Source organism: Rhea americana, unplaced genomic scaffold (genome assembly GCF_003343005.1).
Source record: "Rhea americana isolate MKP2758 unplaced genomic scaffold, rheAme1 scaffold_140, whole genome shotgun sequence".
NCBI classification, from domain to species: domain Eukaryota; kingdom Metazoa; phylum Chordata; class Aves; order Rheiformes; family Rheidae; genus Rhea; species Rhea americana.
Window position 1 is genome coordinate 1,290,858 of NW_028185484.1, and position 20,975 is coordinate 1,311,832.

Sequence of the window (20,975 nt, forward strand, 5' to 3'; positions counted from 1 at the left end):
CAGCACACTGGAGTAGACACATCTCTCTTCTGCCAGGTTTAGTGAAGGCAGGTCGTTTTCAATGAACAAGACCACAAGGTATAACTGTTAGTATCATTTTCCTTCATGYCTGGACATTACCTGTAGATAGTAGCACTCTCATAGCTATCGAGATCCTACCTCACTGGTTACTATCTAATTTCCCACTGTCTTCTGTGGGTTTTCTAGTGTGTGAATGTATTGAGACTGGTCTTATTTATTGGTTTCATTTTTTTGCTTCCTTCTAGTCCTCAGCATTCACAAACTGCCTGCTCACGCAGCAACTGACATCACCTTCCCCATGAAAGGTTGGAGGGGCATGGTGGACTGGGCCAAGAACTCAGAGGACAAGGTCACAGTTTCCAAGAGCATCCTCTCTTCGGGGCTGGCAGGTAGGCAGCACAGCTAGAACATTCCAAAGGAAGTCTTCTTCACTTTCTAAGAGAGTTTCCCTCCGCTTGGCTGACATCCATATGTTCCTTCAAGCTGAGCTGGATTTGCTCACAAAAGCTTTGTTGCCAACAGCATTACTGAGTGAAAATAAAGCCTTTAGATATGGCCYGACCGACAGTCAAATCTGAAGTCTCTGCAAAAACTCAGGGACAGGCTCAGTTCCTGGATCTCGATGTAGGTCTTCCCCTAAAGCAGCAGTATATTTGGAAAAGAGCAGGAGCCTGTACAAAAGCCCAGAGCAACATTGCGTTGATGACTGCTTCTTCCAAGGTTTCTGAACCTGGGACGAAGTGAAAAAAAGTGAAATCCAGAGTGTTGGGACACTCTGTCCTTGGTGCATGTGGGTACTGGGCTGAGTTTAAAGTCTTCTGCAGGGCATACGGGGTGCTAGAATGTCTCTCTTATGCCTTTCTGAATATGCTGGATTTCCATTAAGGTAAGAGAGAGGTAATCGTCTTTGCTGGTGCCTTATAGGCACGGTTAACCAGAACAAGGARAGCAGGTGCAAACACACAGGGGTGGAAGATGCGGGTGATTTGTCCTTGAGGACTGGATCCAGCTCTGGAAGGGCCATCTAAGGTTGAGCAGCTGGGGGTCAGCATGTCAGGCTGAGAAACCAATGCGCTGGAGGTTCCTGGATGGGCGAGCTCTRCTAGAGTGCTTTTTTATGCCTGTCAGGTGCAATTTTCTGCCCTCAGGCATAAAGTACACATGGGGGGCATTTATCACTCAGGTCATTGGCTTCACAGCAGGACATAGCTGGGCACAAGCCATGTGTGTCGTGTGGAAGCAGGAGCGTTGGGCCCGGCTGTTCTGAGTGTAGAAACTCGCARGGCTCCGGGCTGCCCTCCTGGAGCACCCAGGAAAAGATGCTCCCTGCTGCTGTGCCTGCCAGGCACTTGGTGTAGTGGTCTTTCTGGAAGGGGTGCTCACCCRACCCAGGACCTTGTGGTGCTAAGCATTTTCTCAGATGCCAGCAGCRGAAACCAACACACTCAAGGTGCTCATCTCCCTGGCAGGAAATCTCAGCATTGAGCCCAGGGTTTTCAAAAAAAAAAGTGAAACTCTAAACTGAGCTTATCAGTAGGAAATAGCAGCAGGCTGAGAGAGCAGGCTGCTGGCTCTTGCTGCATCAAACTGTGCTGTCCTTTGCTGGTACTGAGGCAGGTGCCCCTAAGCTGTTGCTGTTGGAAGTCCTTTGGCCTCCTCTTGCCATGCCATGACCTCTTGTCACAGATTTCCCTGTTGGGGAGGGAAACAACACAGCCATCATTTCCACTTGGGGAATCTGCAGCCAACAACAGTTAAGTGTCTCCCCCAAGGGCAAACAGTGAGTCACTGGCAGAGCCAGAGCCGGGACAAGTCCAGCACTGTGTTTTGTTGCACCTTGAGGACAGCATTATCATCTTGGAAGAAGTTAGGGCATGTAGGGAGAGGTATTACAAATTGCTTGGGGAGGTTGTGGAGCATTCACAGATTGCTTGAGGCAGTTGTGAAGCATTTACCTTTGAAAACCTTTAATGAACTGTTGGGCAAACTTATGGCATTATATATAGGAAGAGTGGATCCTGCTCTGGGCCTCTGTGCTGCCCTAGGAGGCCTCATTTACCTCCCCGCAAGGCTATTTTTCCAGATTTCCATTACAAGTATCATTACACAGAGCTGCTGTAAGGCCCCAGAGTGGCAGGCRCTGTGCAAACAAAAGGTGACATCTGCTCTGAAGAACTAACTTCTCATCAGTCTTTGCCTCTCCTTGGCATTCTGTTAACCCAGAGCTGCACAGCCTCTGCCTTCTTCAGCATCCTGTGCTAGTGGTCTTTTTTGATGGATTGCTCCCTTGAATAATAGCACCTCAACTGTTATTTATTTATTTTTTTTTTATCCTCACCTTACCTTGGCTGCAGAGAATAGGATCAGTTATCCTAAGCAAAGCAATGGGGACAAGCACTTTGGTGAGACCGAGGACAGACTCCTCACTGCTGGGTGTTAACTTTGCACGGCTGATTTCAGGAGGCCAGCAGTGATTTATATAGTTGGCTGGCATGCCCCTTGGGCTGCAGGCTGTGCAAATGCTGATGGTGAACATTGCTGGGGAGACACTACATGACCAAAATGCAACGCTCTTCCAGCTGGGTAACACATCAGAGTAGTTCACCATAGTATACTAGGACTGAAGGGCAGCCACGTTATTGAAAATCTGTTCTAGACCAGGAGAAAAAATCCTCCAGCTCTGTTACAGGTAGGATCCTGCTTTGGGAAATACTGYGATAAGGCTGTGGAGCTTAGGGATTTGCTTGCTCATGATCTCATAGGAGYACACAATGTTTTTGTCAATGCCCAAAGGAGGAAAACCGCCTTTGAAGGCAGCAGGATCCTTGTTTGCATAAGGATTCACAAGAAAGGCCAAAAGACTGTGAGGCTTTCCTAAGAAAGCAAGGCTTATGCAATTGCTGTGCAAGCCTAACCATCTGTCAGTCTCTCCCAATAACAGTTTATTCCTGCTATCTTACTTTAGCTCAATTTGACAAGGAGGTAAAAGTCTCAAAAATGGAAGAAAGGCATGCTGATCTGTGTCTGCCCTGTGGTGAGGGGCCACACACACTCTAAATYCAACTTCAGTATTAGGTATCTGAAAGCTCCACAGCAAGATGCTTCCCCAGACGTCCTCTGCTCCATTCTGCATGATGTGACTCATTTTTCATCCCCCTGAAGAGGGGGATATTTGGCTGAATCTGTTGCCTCTGCTTTTTTTTTTTTTTTTTCCCTCAAGGAAGTTCTTTTTCTTTGTGTCTGGGGTGTGTGAGGCAGAAGAGGAGGTCAAGTGACTCGCCCAGAGGTCACGTAAATGATTCAGAGGCTCATCTGGGACCACGGTGCCYGCAGTCTCCCAGCGCTTCTGCTCCAAACATGCAGCATCATATAGCATTAGGGTCTGCTGGAACTGTGTCAGGGAGCCCTGGTGAGGACTGTGGCCCTATCATATAGCCCTTGCACCCGGTGGTGCCAACAGCAGGCCACCGCGGTGAGGGCAGCACGTGGAGTCGTGGGTCAGCCCCGGCGCTGGGGGAAACCTTCCTTTCTCAGCTGCCCTTGTCAGCCCAAGCACAGCTCTTCGCTCTGACGGCTCAATAGCTGTGGACGGGTCCAGATGCCTCTGGGTGGGTGGAAGAGACCTTCCCACCCTGTAGATTTGCCTGCTGTGGCCCTGTCAGAAGGACTAGCTGGATTTCTGAAGAGGAGAGCGCCAGGCGGGTCAATAGGGACGCACAAGGCTTGCATGAGGGCAGATAAATGGGTGCTGAGCTCTCTCCAGGGACAGGTGCTGAGAGCAGCACAGTCACCACAGCCTGAGACCAATGGAGACCCAATGGAGTGACAGCAGGCAGCACATCCTGTCRTGGTGGCATCAGCATTGGCCATGCCCCAGCATGGACTCCCATGCTAGGTCTAATCCTGCATCTGGGTGTCAACTTGGTGCCATGGAGGAAATGTTTCTCCCTGGCACCGAGCAAAGGGAGCAGGAAAAAGTGGTCTGAACCCAGCTGTGGCCAGAATCACCCCTTCCAGACCTGTCCTTTCTATGCCATGCTCTGTGTGCTCTCCTGGTGTGTGTTTTGGGGGGAGGAAGGGGTCATTTGGGGGCAGCACCCAGTGCAAACATCCTCACTGTCTCAGCACTGTTGTCTTCTTCCCTTTCCTCTGGTGCCCTGCAGTGACAGATGATTCCTCCGTCTTCGTGGTGGGGACTGTACTGTACCGCAACGTGGGCAACATCCTCTCCCTTCAGAGGTAAGAGGGGCCAACTGTGGAGTGGAGAAACTGGGGGAGATCACCAGCCTTTCCYACCTAAGATCCCTCTGGCTGTAGAGCCCTGGTTCTCCAGGGGCAATAGCTAAGGTCACCAGACCCTTCCCCATGCAAAGAGTTAGGGTTTGACTCAGAACGGCAAATGCTTTGCCCCAAACTAGCTGATGCTCGTGCCTTCACAAGGCACCAGGCTCACACGCTGCAGACATTGCCAGCTGGAAGGCCATGAAGGCTTTCTCCATCCCCGTGCAGCACCATGCACCCAGCCCTGGGCGCTGCTGCCACACATCCCTCCCCACTGGCTGCCCTGCTCTCCATTGCCCCTTGCCCTCAGAAAATAGGTCCTCAAGCTTCCCCCCAAGCAGCCACAAGGAATTTGGGGAGCTCGACGGACGGGGCGCTGCAGGTCCCGCTGTCCCTGAGCTGCCACCGCGTCGAGGCGTTGGAGAGCATCACCGCAGACAACGGGCTGGAGCGGCACGCTCGGCTGCGCACGTCCGCCGCGGTCCAGGCCGCTGCAAACCGCCGCAGGCGCCCAAGCTTTTGTGTTCAGCGGTCCCTTTTCTTCTCTCCATTTTTCTCTCTCTTGCTCTTTTTTTTTCCTCCCTGGGACTGGTACTGAGGCAGTAAATTAAGCATCCTAAGGCACCTTCTAAATCTGTTCTGCACTGATTAGCCTGAGCCCATTTACCATAAACACCAGGGCATCTCTCCTCACTGATAATCATTTAAATACCTACAGATTTAGCACTGGCAATGGCAAAAGAGCTCCAAGTGAGTGCAAAGAGGAATTAGCAAGGCAGCCAACTGTATTTTGTAATATCTTCCATTACAGCACTGGGAATTAGATCAGAAGGGCCATAAACATCATTGGCTCAAATGATCCAACGGTATTTCAGCTTTCTCTGGCCAAGCGCTGAATGAGCTCCGATAACCAGCAGCTGCAGCAGCCACAGCCTCTGAACAGCATCCCCACAGGAGACTTGATTTAAAACATCCCTTAATTAAAGGACAATCCCTCTTTAAAAAAAAATCCACAGCCCTGAATCACCTGTGGGGTGATGAAGGGGGTGGGGGGGATAAATAAAAAATAAAAGAAGCAGCAGAGCAGTATCTCTTAATTCATGGCTGTCCAAATGGACTTAGTTTAAAAAAGTGGAATGTCTATAAATAGTCATGCAGTTGTGTAGCACCTTCCTGCGGGATAAAAGTCTTTCTAACCTCAGARGGGAGCAGCTACTCCTGGTTACTCACGAGCAATAAGGTCCAGATCCTGGTTTAACCACATGGGTTACAGTGCGGAGTGATTTTGCTTTAGAAACCACAGTCACTGCAGATTCAGCTCAGTAAACAGCACCAGCTGAGGTGCTCCTAACTGTCCCAAACTACCTCCTTGAGCAACGATCCCTTATCTCAGCCACACACTGCCCCCGTTCCTCTGGATTCAGCAGACCCCATGGATCTCAGTGCTGTGCCAGTTGAGATGGGGCATATAAGATGCCTGATCTCTCAAGCCTGAGAGGTGAGTGGTGCCTTGGCCCTAGCTAGGTGTTGCTGCAGCAGATGGGAGTATGTGTGCAGCAATCAGAGAGCTGACGGCTCCATGTAGGAACCAGCATGTTTACAGCTGTTTGCATGCTCTTTGTGGCCACGCAGGAGCACTCTGAGCTTAGCTGACCTCCTGTCTGCTCTGGACAGAGCTTGGTGGGCTCTGATTCCTTTGCAGAAGCTGGATTGCAGCCTGCTTGTATGAAAGATAACTCACCTTGTTCCTAAAAGATTCCCCRTGATGCTCAGCCCCTCACCTCCCCCAGCAAGCTGCTCAGATGCTTAATTACCTTTTCTGCTAGGAGACTGTGTCTTATTTTAAGGYTCAATTTGTCTGACTTTCACTTCCAGGCACTGGGCTTTTGTGTGGGCGACTGAAAAATCCTCCGCTATCAGATGCCTTCTCTGCGTGCAAGGAATTGTCAGACATGCCTTGCAACAGACATCTTATTGCTGGTTTTCCAGCACCTGCATCAATTTTGTGTCTCTCCTTTGAACTCTCTCTGCTATTTCCCCACTTAAAGTAGAGCTGAAGCTGGTATTGCAGGGGCAGCCTTACAAGGAGGGGTACAGAGAGGAGAGAGCCACTTCATCTCTTTATTTCCAGATAGCCCGAATTGCTTCTGTCCTTTCTGTCAGAGTGCTTTGTGCTGAAATCATTCTCTGTAGGTATATTTTGGGTCACTGCTTCCCAGAGCACACCCTGTAGTCCTTCATGCAGACCTTCCGTTTGTCATTCTCAAATGCATCTCTCAGCTCTCGGATGCACTGGGATATCTTCCAGCATCCCTGTTCAGCAGCCTTCGCTACCTGCAGAGGAGCAACTTCGGTGCGTAAGAACTGTCACACCGAAGAATTAAGTGCTGCTTCCGCCTTTGTTCACTGCACCAACCCTCGTGGGGTCCACAGCCTTTAAAAGGAATTTTTCTGTGTCATCTAGGTTGTTCACACAAATACTGAACAGCRCTGAACCAAGAACTGACCTTTAAAAAGACCCAGCTACTAATGAAACCAAGCGCTGGTGTTTACCTATCAACAGCCGCCTCTGGAGATCTGYCAGGAAACCAACTGCCTATCTACAGTTGCCTACATTTGAAAGTTTAGAGCTGATGTTTACTCCCATTGACTTCCCCTTTTACTCATTCTTTTTAGATTGATTTTTGTGCTTCACTGCTTCTTTCCCACTTTTTTTTTAATTTATTTTTTAATCAAATGTGTTTGGGGTGTTCTTTATCCTGCTAAAACAGTGTTGTTCCCATTGCTTTGCTGGAATCATGGCTTTCTGAGCACTCGGTTGGGCATCCACAAGCAGTTGCAAAGTTTTTCTAACCCTTTTGTTATTAAGCAAGCTCAAATCTCCGCCAGGTAATCCTTTTGTACAAGGAAGGTAAGACCCGGAAAGAAAAGGAAAAGGTGTTGCCTGTAAACCCGATGAGGATCTGGATGGGGAGAGGTTTCCCTTGCCCCTTAGTGCCCTTTGCTGGGTTCCCACTCTATTATCGATTCCTTAATTGTAAATTTTGAAGGGTAACGTTTTCAACCACTGGTCATAGGGACCTTCTCTGTATTTAGTCACTCAAGCCTTTGCCTGCTGCATGAATACCAACACCCCTTGTGAATGCAGACGCACAGTATCCAGAGAAGTGCCTAGAAAGAGTTAGTTTTTTTTCAGGGAGCAAAGAGCACAGATCTGGGAGATATCTCCTCCCTTGTTACTCTTCCGGACAGCCAAGCCTCTTAGGGCTGCCAGCATTATTAGAGTATTTGTCTGGGCACTGATGCTTAGACATCCACATATGAGTGGTTTGGCCTCCTGGCAGAGGAAGGGGTCCATCAGCAGCATGTGTCTTCGATAATGCTTTAAAGTAATGGGGCCAACTTTTCTGCAGTGTGTACCTCAGTGATTAACCGGGTGGGATTTGCCTCTCTGCAAAGCTCCCTCAATCCCCTTTAAAGCTTCTCTTTCCCCTCTCCTTCATAGGAACAGCACTGTTCTGAACTCCAAAGTCATCTCCGTGACTGTGAAGCCATTTCCTCGGTCTCTCCTCACCCCCTTGGAGATTGAATTCTCCCATCTGTACAACGTAAGTATCCTGGAAAATCGCACCACCCTGTAGCTCTGTTTCTTTCTGTGTGAGAGTAATGAGTAGGTGCAAGGACAGATGCAGTTCTGCCAGGCTCCTGAGCTGTCTGAGTCACTGCAGGACCCTTCAATCTCCCTTAAGCCAGGATGGTGAGGCACTGACCTGCCTGCCTAGGCTTGGTCTGGTGTYGGTGTCCTGTTGTTGCTCCCCACCCAGGATGCAGCGTGCGGTTCTTCCTTGCAAACCTGCCTGCTCTGTTCTGCCCTTCCTCGGGTATTGCCAACGCAGGGCTGAGGAGGGTGGGCTGTGGGTAACAGCTCTGCCTGCGCAGGGAACATGAACGTTCTTGTCCCAGATTCACGTGTTTTCACTGTGGGACATGACTGGGGGCAGAGAATAGTGTCTTAATTACTCACTCATTAGAAAACAGGCTATAATAACGATCTTCTTGGATAAAGGAAAGAGGGCTGGGAAAGGTTGTTTGCAATGTTTGTGAAATTAATGTTTGCAATGTTCTTCGTAGTCCTCTGATACTGTAGAAGACATGAATGATATTATTGTTGTAATCAGTGCTTTAAAAGGCAGTTGAAGATCTCCAAGAGCACCTGCTTGTTCCCAAGCAGTTATATATGATGGTCGTATACATACTCCAAGGCCAGTTTTTGCTGTAGAGTTCACACATGCTCCTGAGACTCCGGAATATGTGTGTTAGATCCATCATGTCTTTGCTTTGGACTTTCTGGGAAGGCTTTTCCAAAGAGTTCTGGTTAAGACAGCTCCAGCTGGCGTCAACAGTAAGCCTCCTTCAGGGAGCTTTAAATACACCCAAACACATTCTTGTGGCTTTCCTGAGAACTGTACACCACAAAAAAACATGCACTGTATTTAATCCACTTTCCAGAAGGGAGCAGCAAAAGGATTTTGTGTGAGAGAAGGAAGGAGGAAGAACATCAGTAGGTAGAGAAAGGATAGATGTGGAGTCAGATCCTTGCATAGTTCTTGTGCTGATGAAGAAGAAAGCAAGGCCCATTTTACTCTTGCCTTTCAWGCCATGGGCAAAAGAAGCTGGTCCAAGAGCCAAGATCTGTGACTGTCTATCYAGAGTAGTGGAAGCAGTTCTACAGGACCTGCCTATTTCATTCTAATTGCTTCAAATACCCCACCAACAGCACAGCACTGATTTGCTTCTTTTTTTTTCCTTTCTTTTCTCCTGACAGGGAACCACCAACCAGACCTGCATCCTGTGGGACCAAGCTGACAGGTGAGTTGTGTGCRTTTTAGTTTACTCTCAAGTAAGCCCATTTGGTTCAGGCTGTTTCTTGGGTGAAGCTGCTGCAAGTTTAGCAGCAACATATCAGTCTATCAGCTGTTTGCTCTCTCCATATTTTTTCGCATCTACCTTCGTTGCTGGCAAAGCCCTTTGCCGTGGTAAGGATTGATCCTTCCTTCACCAGCATGGATGCACCACTTCCTATTTTGCTGTCCTTTGGCACCAGTTAAATTGGGTCTTATATTTAAAAGATCTGCAATCAGATGTGGTCAGTGTAGGCGGCCCTGTGTGCTGGGAGCATCATATAACTGCACCCAGGAATTATCTCTCAGTGTCCTTGTAGGGCTGTTTGTGTGTGTTTTTGTTTATAAGGACAGATATTTGCATTTTCCTTTGACACTTTAGACCCTGGCCCACATTTTGGAAAAGTGGCCTCTCATTTTGACTCTCCTCTATTTTTTTTTTTTTTTTTTTTGACTTTCCAACATGAAAAACACTTGAACAGAAGCCCAAGAAATTTGGAGCCACTTGCCGGTGTCCCTGAATTAGGCTTGAAGCAGGAGTGCTTGGGTCCCTTCAACGCTCATCCCAAATAGTGCACCATAAGGTGTATAATGCAAAATCAGAGGCCACTGTTGCAAATATGGCCTGAAGTGGTGAAGTAGAAGTTGTGCTGCTGTAATGTAGTAAAATGATTTCCATGAGGATTCCTGCTATTGTTGAYGGTTTGTGAGGCTTTTAGAGTGATGTAACTGTGGCTAGCAGGCAAAAAAGAAATCCAAAGTTACCACAAAGAATCAGGGTCAAAAATCCCATACAGAAAGTAACTGTCAGAAAGTCTTCATCTTAAAAAAAATAAAGTACATTCTGAAAGTGTGGTCTTAAATCCTGAGTGAACCTGACAAGGATCTGAAATGTTTGATTTAATGGTGTTTTCACTTCGCTGACTTTTGCATCTCAGTTTGAGGACCAACCTTATTCCTTTCCTGMTTACAGTCAATTTCTCTCCATAGGACCTCATGCATTTGGCACATATGTCTGCATTCATTATCATTATTTATTATTATTATCTGCAGCATCTGAGAAATGATTCTATTCTTTTCTTTTTTTGCTCCATTAGATAGTATAAGCACACAYAGGTGGGTAACATATTTTCAGGCAGCTTACTGTTCTTTTGGGGCTGTGATTAATTTGGCATGTATGCRAAGATTCAGACTAAAGCTGAAGAACCCAGGGAGACGCTCTGTCTGTAAAATCAYACCTATGTTATACCCAGTGGCAGAACTGATCCCTTTGGGTCATRTTGAAACTGCTCCAGAGTTAGAAGATGTTTGGGATGGAGAAGCAGCACCTGCCACTTGTGTGCTCTGCTGATCTCTCACAGCAGGACTCGGGTGAACCTTTATGAAACCAGTGCAGCGTTATCACCCCTGACTTGTCCTGGGAGGTCCAGCTGCTCCATATATTTGCTCTCAAGGCTTGGCAGCTTGTTCTACGGCCTACTGCCTCTCAAGGAACAAGAGGTGCTAGGAAYGCTTTCACTCTTTAATCCTTGCCACTCCGTGGCATCAAAAGATGGGCTCATAGCTAAGAGTTGAGCAGGAAATTTTTTGGCACTGGCAYTGCAGTTTGGTTGTCAAGGACGGTTTCCAAAACTCCAACAGATCAGTTGCACAAGTAWCGCTGCTACGAGTCTTTCTGTGTGTGTCAGGATGTGTGCATATGCATACACGTGTTTTCAACTAAAAATATTTGCAATCTAAAACAGTTCAAATCTCCAAAATGACAGTGTCAGTAGATTTTGCTAGGGGATGTTCCAAGRCTAGATCTGATTCTGTGAGCTCTGGCAACAGGAGCTGCAAAGTTGTTTGCACAACAGTTTAAAGCTGATTTGCTATCATTGCCACCTCCTGGGAAAGTCTAATGAAAGACTAGCTATGCAAACCCTGTTCTCAAGGCCTGAATGCCCGTCTTGGACTTGAACTGAATCCTGGAGTTWTCCAGGGTTTTGGATCACGGTTTTGGAAAATCATTTTCTGTTTGGAGCATGGATTTTTAGGTTGCATGTCTGCTTTCTGATAACTGTAGTTTCAGAGTTACGTGTTTGCCGATAAGGTGAGTGCCCTGTACCAAAATCAGCCTCATCTTTCTCCTCTGATCTCAAGGATTTAGTGRCATTTCTAATTAAGTATAGGAATTATGCCAAAGGAAAAGGAAACTCCAAAATCAGCATGTGGTGCTGAATCTCACTCAGCTGTGACCGTTCACTGTAGTTTGCTGTGGGCTCCTGTCTCTGGGCAGCTGACACTGTGTGTTGCTGCCTCTWGCAGCAAAGCACATCCACTGGTAAGTAGATGAGAGTCTGAGTATGATCTGAGGCCTGCTGCCTAGTACATGCTGGAAATCATGATCTCAGCCACAAAACTGCAAGTTTCATTCCCGCTTTGGTCATGTGTGTGTGGGGGGTCTCCTCTTTGTACTTATCTTTTCCTTCTTTCTGCCACCTTTTTTAAATTAGAGGTTACCCCACTGATCAGTCTCATAAGATGGTTGTACAAGTAGGTGAAATTGAGGACATCTCACTTCCCAGTTCTGCTATAGGTTCCTTGTGTGACCAGTTTGATTGCTTTGTGGCTTCACTTCCCTGCCTGTTTCTCATCTTGCTTTGTTCCTCGCACAACCCAGGCCAGTCTGCCATGGTGTTGTTTGCTCAGAAGACACTGCTTCTCCTAAGCTTGCTCTTTTGCAGGTTCTCTATGCTCTGGCTCCAATGCTGGCTGGCCAGAAGGACCTTTCCTGTGTCTCTAGCTGTCCATCTAGAGTTGTGGATCTTAGGCATCCAAGCTATATCTGAGGCCAGCTCCTCTACACTTGTGCTACATGCCTTTACTTTTCTGCATCAGATGCTTACTGCATCTTAGTGAGAGCTCRTAGGACCTAAGCAGAACTTGGACCACCCTTTACCTCAATGTGTTTCTGGCTTCTCTTGGGCATTATCCTTCATTTCTCTAAGGACCTAAATTGGGAGGGTCAGGTTTTTTGCTTTTTTTTTGGTAATGCTTCAGCACTCAGCACACTCAGGAGGTCAGATGTCTTGGGAAATGGCTGGGAAGCATTTTGTGGGGTGAGAAGACAGGAGATGCAACTGCAAGGAGGTACAGTTCTGTACCCTGCCTTCAAGCACATCAGAGTGACAGCAGATTTTGAGGAGTCCTCAGATGGGAGCAGGCTTAGCTCTCAAGCAAGAGAGACTCAGTCTGCTTTATCAGTCCCAGTCTGSTTTAGCTGATCCTGTAAGAGATGGRGAGGGAAGGCCTGATGTGTCGCAGTGCTGGATGGGAGCTGTCAGTGTTGGACATCTGTCATCAAAGGTAGATAGAGACTCATCCCCTTCTGGCAGGGATTAGTTTCATGGCTTTGCCTGGGGTTTGTTAAAATTTCTCTCTCTTCCTCTTCACTCATGGTGTACCAGCATCTGGATTTATCCCCTTTGCCTTCTGTGTGACTGAACATGTACAAAGGCAGGGAACTCAAAATAAATAAATAAATAAAATCCTAAAACAAGAGCTCCTGCCTGTCACGGGTGCCACCTGAGCTTTCAATCCTGTCCAAAACATGTCACAGCCCCTTTAAAGGCCACTTAAAATCCATGGGCCATGAAGGGTTGAACTGTAAAATTGCAATTAGAACTGACAATTATCATGTGGGCATGTGCTTCCTCCAAGATGGAGTTGTTAAATGGAGCACTTACCAAAAAAAAAAAAAAAAGTAAAAAAAGAAAAGGGGGAGGAGAAGAAACCCCTGGTGTTCATTCATTTGCATTTAGATAGATATTTAAGCTTGTACTATTAATAATGGATTTTTGATTTATTAATCCCAGCCCGTTTGAGTAACTGCTAGATCTGTGGGTGGCACCTCTCCATCTCTTTTCTCTTCCTGCCCTCTCTTGCCCCTAACCCCTCACAACATCAAATAAGAGGGGAGAAGATCAGGGATTAATTTCTGTTGTGTTTGGTGCTGCAAGTATGATTAATGAGCTTAGCACCAGCTGAGTAAATTGAAAGTTGAAGTCAAAGAATGATTTGGGATTCTCTGGCTCTCCTCCAAGAGTATTCATCTGGAGTAATTATGAGCTGCTTAGCAGCCCTGCTGAAGTTAATATCTAGGTGAGATCTGGTCTCCGGCTTCCCCTTTCTCCTTCTGGGACAGGAYGGTGGGAGTTGAGAGGACGCAGTGCATCTTACCTTTGTCATCTTACCATCATTTTTGCATATCACCGGACATATTTCTCAACTATCTTGCTCTAGCATCTACCTGGTAAGTGGATGGGGGGACAGTCAACCCTTTGCTTCCCATGGGCCAAAGTTTGTTAGTAGTGGCAGCGTGTCTTCACGGTTACAGCAGAAAATGTGCGGCAGGCAAGTTGKCACTGCATAGTGTTATAGAGCAGATTTTCCACTTCTCAAGGCCAATACATGTGGGTACGCAGCCCTCCAAGCTTGCTTTTCCTCTAAATTTTTTTTTGCTTTTTTTTTTCTTTTTCTTTTTTTCCTTTAAGTGTGGGACTGAGTCAAACAATGGTGACTGTATSAGGTTGGGAGATAAAAAGAAGCAGTTGCAAGCTATCAGTGTTTGTGGAGAGACCATGAGACTAGGCTGTGACCATCTACTGCTGCAGATAAACCCACCAGCCCAGCCTAATGCTCAGCCTTTCTCCCTTCTGGTGCTCCCTGCCTATGACAGCAGTTTGGAGCCCCATTGGAAACCAGGGCAGCCAGCTGGGTCTGGTATTTTGGCCTGTGGTGCATGAGAGAGCACAGTGTTATGCAAATGTGAAATACCRTCCTGTACTTGGAGAGAGTTGGATTTGGCAGGTCTGAGTTCCCTGAGACCCTTCATYCCACAGGGAATGAGCGGCTGCCTGCTCCAAGAGAAGCTGGTGGACTCCAGCCATCCACTTTTCTTTGCTTCTCTTCCTCCAAGATGGGAATAATCATAGCTAGGCATTATAATAACTGCTCTTTAGAGGCCTTCCAAGGCTTCACAAATATTTGCATAAAGCGCTTTCTGCTTTTCGAAGAGAAAGTGCCTCAGGAGTGTATGGTTTTAATTCAAGGACACTCTTACCTTCCCTTGGGAAAGATCATCTGTTCCAGTAATTAAAGCCTTTAACCCGTCTAACTTTGGAAATGCAGACCTCTCTGCTTGCGAAGGTGTAGCAAGGTTAGACGTAGAGAAGATGAAGAGCACCGCAGCTAGCAGGGCGAGGCTATACCACCGCCCCATGGATCTGGGCTGGACGTGATCTACAGCGGAGGTCAGGAAGAAATCTCCCCTGAGGGTTCACGATTGCACAGCCTGGTGTTTTACAATGCTGCCAAACAAAAAGTAGATCATCAATCTTTTCCCATYTGGAAACTTATATGATCCTAAAATATAGCTCACAGACACTGAGTGCTGTCCTGTTTCTTTTTGGAAATGAACTGCCTAAGGTGTAGGCTGTATTTTGGTCTTTGCAGAGGATGGTTAACAGGATTGAAGGTGACCATGCAGAATTACACTGCACAGGGAGAGCTCTGCCTGTTGTAGTAAGGGTTGTTGGGTTTTTTTGTTTTTTTTTTGGGGGGGGAGTGTTCTTGTTTTTGTTTTTGAATAAGTGAGAGTAGCCCCAAAAGTCAGATGCCCAAAGGGCTGTCAGATACCAGCATTTTCCCTTAGAGTAACTGGCCTTTTCGGAGCAATTTATGTTCCTGTAGTTCTCCTGAGTCCTGCAGGGGCAAGTATTTTGTCTGAAATTCCTATTTGCAGGGTGGGACACCAGTTTGTAATCTACACAGTCCCCAGCTGTCCAAATTCCTGACTGTGTGTCTTACGCGATTAAGGGAAAGTCACGCGCTAATGCATGTGGCAAGGCAGCTTGAGGAGAAGGACACCACATACACTGCAGGGGCTTCACTCTRCTTGTAGAAAACCTGATATTTGGGGGAAAGGCACTGAGGAAAAAAATTCCTGCTTTCTAGGGCTTTAATGTAGTCCCATTCCTGGCGGTTACTGTGTCATGGAGGAGGGGTCACATCTACAATCTAGAGCACCCCATAAAGATTTTCTGCTCATCACATCAGTTTGATTCATCTGGCAATGTTCTCCTTTGGAAATAATTTTTTTCTAAAGTTAGGAAACTGCTTCCCTTTGCTTTTGTACATCAATTAGTGCATTACTGTTGTTGCCAGAGCTGTAGATCAAGAGGTAACACGGTTTTGGCCATTCTGATAAGAATAGACAAGTTCTCCTGACAGAGATGGAGAGGTTTGTTACAGCACCAAGGCCCTGTAAGAAATCAGTGCACTTCTCTCCTCCTTGCACTTGTGCATAGCGTATTATATACGGGGGGTGTGAGCTCAGTGGCAGCCTCTTCTTCCACTGCAGCACTCTTGCTGGCTGCACGGGAGCAGCATAGCCGGGGACATGTCCTTCGTGTGGTCCTGTGCAGGGAGCAGCATAGCCGGGGGCATGTCCTCCGTGTGGTCCTGTGCAGGGTGCCTGCGTTGGGGTTTGCCAGGACACCTATTCCTGCGCCACTGCCCATACCAAACACCTTCTTTTTTTTTTTTTTTTTTTTTAGCTCCGGCCGCGAATTGCTGCCTCTCCCGGATGCTCCTGCGGAGGGGTTGTGGGGATGGCAGACAACAGAGGCAGCACTGTGCTTGCCAAGCCTGTGCACACAGCGGCACGCAGGGAGATTAATCTGAATTGATGCCTACGCGAATTACTTCCACTGCGTTAGGTCTAGCTGAAAGTACCCCTAATTCAGTCTAGCTGACTTCACTTTCAAAGCGTGCCCCGGCAGACCGAATTCCAGCCCCTGGAGACCTCTTTTAACCCTGAGTGAGCGTAGCCACGGTGGGGTTAACGCAGCGAAACCAGGTCATCCCTCTGGTTTCTGAGGATTTAGCTTTTCCCTGTACGTTCCTGGGTAGGTGAGCTCGCACTGAGCTTGTCACCGGGGCTGCTGCAAACACCAAACTAACTGCTTCCATAGAGCTATTTTATCGGGCTATTTTACCTTATCCCGAAACCACTTTGTGCTGGAAACACCTTGTCACCTGGACTGCCAGGTGCTGCGGGAGAGACACAGTTCGGGTCCCTGTTAGCGCGGAGCAGCCAGCACGCGGTGCTGCCAGAGCTCGAGGCTGTGCTCAGCCCCRTCCGAGAGGAGACACGCCGCTCTTCGGCCCTCACTTAGATACTGCCCCGCAGTCAGCGTTGTCTGCGGGACCGGGAACGGCCAAAAAGCAGAAGMTGGCTTATTCTCCACTGCCTTTCACAGCACAGGACGTAGGAGAGGCCGAGCAGCGTGATACAGGGCTTCTGCTGCCTGCCAGCGGAGCATGCTTTAATGGCTCTCGACAGACGGGAAGGGGGAGAGGAAAGAGGTTTCCAAAGCTCYAAATCAGACGCTCCGGCCTCTCCCTTGCTTCCCTCCAAATCACCGGTCAAAGACATCTCCCCCTCCTCCTCATTCCCAATCCTGCTGGCCCCTCTGAGCCACCTTCCTCAGCTGCCCACTGCTATCACCAGTGGAGCCTGGTGGGGCTGAGCTCGCCGCTCTCCATCTCCAGCACCACCACGAGGCACCAGGAAGGGATGGGGCACTGAGGTCAGATCCTGCTCTTCTTTCTCAGCTGAGCCTGTCCTGCTCAGACTGGGGATGGGGGAAAAGGCATTTTTTTTCTGAGGAGCGGGGAAAGCCTCCAGCATGCAAGTGTCTCCTCTCCAGTTGAGTCAATGGGGCCCATTAAGTTTTGCCGTGTTTACAGGTCGTGCGGCTGTGAGCTGCGTGACCAGCTAACAAGAAGGATGGAATAAATTAAGTCTCATTTCAGAACTGGTAGAAGCTGGCACATTGAGGCATGGTGACGTTCCCTTGATGGGAAGGGTTTGGGGTTCAGCAGGGCAATTCCCAGGCTTGACCCAGCATGGAGTTTGTGAGCCAGAGCACCATGGCACTCACGATGGCTTGTATGCACATGTGTATGTGTGCTTGTGTATTTTTATGGAGGTATGGGTGCAAAATGTGTGCAAGAATACATAATGATTGTGTGACTGTATGGGAACAAGTGAAGGCTGGTACATGCATGTGGATGTGGACACATGCAAGTGTGTTTTTGTGCGCAAATGTGCATGTATGTGGGTATCTGCAAATGCAAGGCAGTATTGGCATATACATGTTTTCTTGTGGAAAATACAAATACATATGTGCGTGCACACATATACATAAATACACAGATCAGGAAGTTAACTGCAGCCAGTGTTCGCTTATGCCGGTGTGTCTCTAGGTATAAGAGCACGTGTGCAAGCACCACGGGCATGATGCATGTTTAAATGCCCGTGAGAGCAGGAGTGTGTGTGTGAACATGCGGGCGGGTACGCACCCAAGTCTCTGCATAGCAGGCTGTGCGTGCCAGATTGCGATTGCATATTTTGCCCATGTCCCTGCACGCTCCCCTCCCTTACAGCTGCTTGCTCTGAGGCCACGATACCCTTTTCTTATTTTCCCTTTGCAGAGGGGAGAGGACAAGTGTAGCAGCCACATGCCCTTCTGTAGCTCCCGCCACGGATATGCCAGGCCCGCTGAGGGTGTCTGGTGGGACACGGCGGCAGTCCAGTTGCAACCCGTCTTTGTGGGTTGTGTGGAGCGGGGAGAGGGGCYCCCCAGCCTGTTCTCTGGTGCATTGCCGCTGCGTTTCGCTCGGTGCCTGTCTGCACGGTACCTTGTATGTGCTGGGAATGTAATAACAGTGCAGGCAGCTGTCTGTGTTGGCGGAGAGCTCTGATTCACAGCTCCAGGCTTCTCAGTGTGGAAGAAAAGGGCGCTGGAGAAACTTGAAGCCCATCCCCAGTGTACTCTAACTCCGATGACTCAGTAGCCAGGAGGATGCAGCTTTGATGCAACTTTTGGGCAGGCTCAGGTGTACGAAGGAGAGACAAACAGCTGTGGTATCAGGGGAGCCTGATGCCTTCCTTGTGTAAACCATCCTTGTGAAACTCAAGAGCAGTATCTCCACGCACATTTTTGCTTGATTGATTTTCTTCTCCCTCTGTGAGTGCAAAGAAGCCCATCTGGATCCAGAGCAGGACTTCCCAAACGGTACTGTCTCAGCCTGCAGATCCTAGCACCAACGGGAGAAGATCAGGTCTGTCGCCTTCACAGAACTGTTTGGCTTTGCTGGAAGCTGAAGGCTGCAGAACAGTCAGTGTGTGACATGGGGCAGGTGTGACATGACTACAAGTGTCTTGGGGCCAGTGTGGTCAGAAGCGCAGACCCTCGCTGCCTTCAGCACTGGATGGTGCGCAGAGAAGTCATATCCTCTAGGTCTCAGATGAAAGCAAAGGACAGGTCCCCGCCAGGCTTTTTTGCTCAGCTTCCTTGTGAGACCGAGACAAGTTTAGATGAGCTTCTCAAAATGGCTTCAATGTCCACTGAATCCATGAACTGCACAGGGATGCAAGCCAGAAACACAATAACAAGCATCACGATCATAATTTTAGACTGCTTAAATATTGAAGACTCAGTTTCTCTTAAAATGTTATGACAGCCAAGTTAGGAGTTGCTTTTTATCTTCACTGGCCRGGCTAAAGGAAACCATCCTGAATTGGTATTTCTAGTGGGTCTCTTATCTGCTTTGTAATCAGCCACAAAAGGGCAACAACAGTTATATCAGAGGTCAGGTAATAGATTACCCCGTGGTGGGGATCTTAACAGAGGGCAATATTGCCCCTGCTATTCCCTGCTGCCTTGCAGAGCTCTTGCTTTAGTGACAGCCACAGGGAACGGTCAGGGTGCAGAGCAGGTTTGGGTGTCCATCTCATTGCGTAAAGGTGGGTGGGAGTGACTGTCACAGAGGGCCAACGCTGAGGAGAACTGGCACACTGTAAACAAGGATGGGGAAAGCTTGCAGCTAAAGAGGAAAAAAGAGGTTTGTTTTCTTTTTCACGCAGCTTGTGCACCACATTAGGAGCATAAGCTAAAATGTTCTGCTAAAATACAACAGTGAAAAAATGAGACTTGATTTGGGATACAGCCTTCACCTAAAGACAAACTCTCTATCTGGGCAAATCAGTGTAACCCTTGTGCCTCAGTTTCCCCCAAGTCTACCACAGTAACGTCAGACAGCTCTTTCAAATACCTTGAAATCTAGGAATGAGGAGCTCCATTTAAGTGACAATAAATAGCACAATTAAATGTTATTATTTATTACTGCCAATTGATTTTCTAAATGCGTGAGCTTTGTGATCGAATTTGCCATCCACGTGAGATGAGCTCACGGCCTGTCAGCTCTGCCCATCGTGTCCCGGCTGTGGCATCAGCAGTAGCAAGTGCCACAATGAGAATTCAAGGCCTTTCAATGAGGACTAGAACTACATGGGCTCCGGGTGACACGACTGATTGCTGCCAGGGCAGGAGCTCTAGGGGCACTGAGACCCATGGAGAGGTGGAGATGGACTCTCCTGGAAGCTGGTAGGTAAAGCTGCCCTCCCTGAGACACTGAGGATGAATGCTCAGTGGTGAAAGGACAGATCGTCTTCACCCTGACCAGTGGATTTATTGGAATTCACTTTAACTCYCCGTCAGAAGCTGCAGAAAGAAAAATAACTGACACAGCAAGGCTGGAAGGCTCCATTAAGGGTGCTGGGAGGTAGCACAGCATGCAATGATTTTCAAACTTGTCAAGGCCCTTTCCAATGCTTTGCAAATACTTTGATTCAATTACARTAATGACCCTTTGGAAGGCGCGTATTAATCTTCCTAAGCTGCCCTGTGCTTTAGGCCACAGCTGACTCTCAAGGTGGTTTAATGCCCATGCACAATATTGGTGTGACAGTAAATCTGGCAAAAGTGTCTTTGCTTGTCTCTGATGGAGAGCTAGGGGCAAAATTCCCCTTCCAGCAGAGCCTGGTGCCTTCCAGGGAGGACCTAAGCCTGACCCAGTAAGAGCCTAGATCTTTCTAAGGTGAATTATGCAAGTATGAATATAGTCTTTCTTGGTGATGTGGATGGAAGTGCAGGCAGCAAAGCAGGCACATCAGTGAACCTCAGTTCTCTGCTTTCTGATCAACATGTCTTATCTACCGAACAACCAGCCAAGAGGGCAGTAACAACCCTAAGGGAAAGGCTCCCAATTACAGTAATGAATTATTGCCTGTTTTCAAAATTGACACTTGTCATTTACAGATGAGAAAGGAGAAAAAACAAGGGAGTGAATTATCCACGGTCACCAGCAAGAAGCCAAGCTGTGGCAGAGCTCAGATCTTCTGGTTGAATGTCCTCTCTTAGAGCTGTGCTGCTTCCTGCTTGCTTTGAATGAAACTCAGCTGAGGCATACGCAACTTCCATCCTCTATATGGGCCCAAATGAAAGCCCTAGTGATAGATCATGGGCTACGGACAGTGGGAAATTTGTCATGCTCAGGCAGGCCCTTTCAGTCCATCTRTCTCCCATGAAGGCAGCATGGATCTGCACGTGCATCAGGGGTCAAGGTCCACAGCTCCTGAGCATCCCCTGGGCCACTCACAGTTTGTTTCTTTGGCTCTTGTGGTGGCAGGATGGGTTACTCATTCACGGTCACTTAAAGGGTTGCTTTTAAACCAGAGACCTCTTCAAATAGATTATTGGACAGTTGGTACCCAGTGCTTCAKACATTGCCCTTCTTGTGCCTGGACACGGTGGGCGCAAGGGCTGCAGATCAAAGGGACGGGGAAAGCAGATGAGCATGTTCCATTGGCAACATGCATGC

The 20,975-nt window shown here is 48.0% G+C and overlaps 1 protein-coding gene across 2 annotated transcripts in view; it reads left to right on the plus strand.

Annotated features, from left to right (window-relative positions):
- ADGRB1 (adhesion G protein-coupled receptor B1) overlaps positions 1 to 20,975 on the plus strand; it is a 201,995-nt gene that overhangs the window by 76,320 nt on the left and 104,700 nt on the right. For both annotated transcript variants that reach the window (XM_085298728.1, XM_085298729.1), the window contains exons 13-16: positions 267 to 410; positions 4,185 to 4,260; positions 7,808 to 7,910; positions 9,128 to 9,171. In XM_085298728.1, the coding sequence (XP_085154854.1) occupies positions 267 to 410; positions 4,185 to 4,260; positions 7,808 to 7,910; positions 9,128 to 9,171 (367 nt within the window). The remainder of the gene's footprint in view (positions 1 to 266; positions 411 to 4,184; positions 4,261 to 7,807; positions 7,911 to 9,127; positions 9,172 to 20,975) is intronic.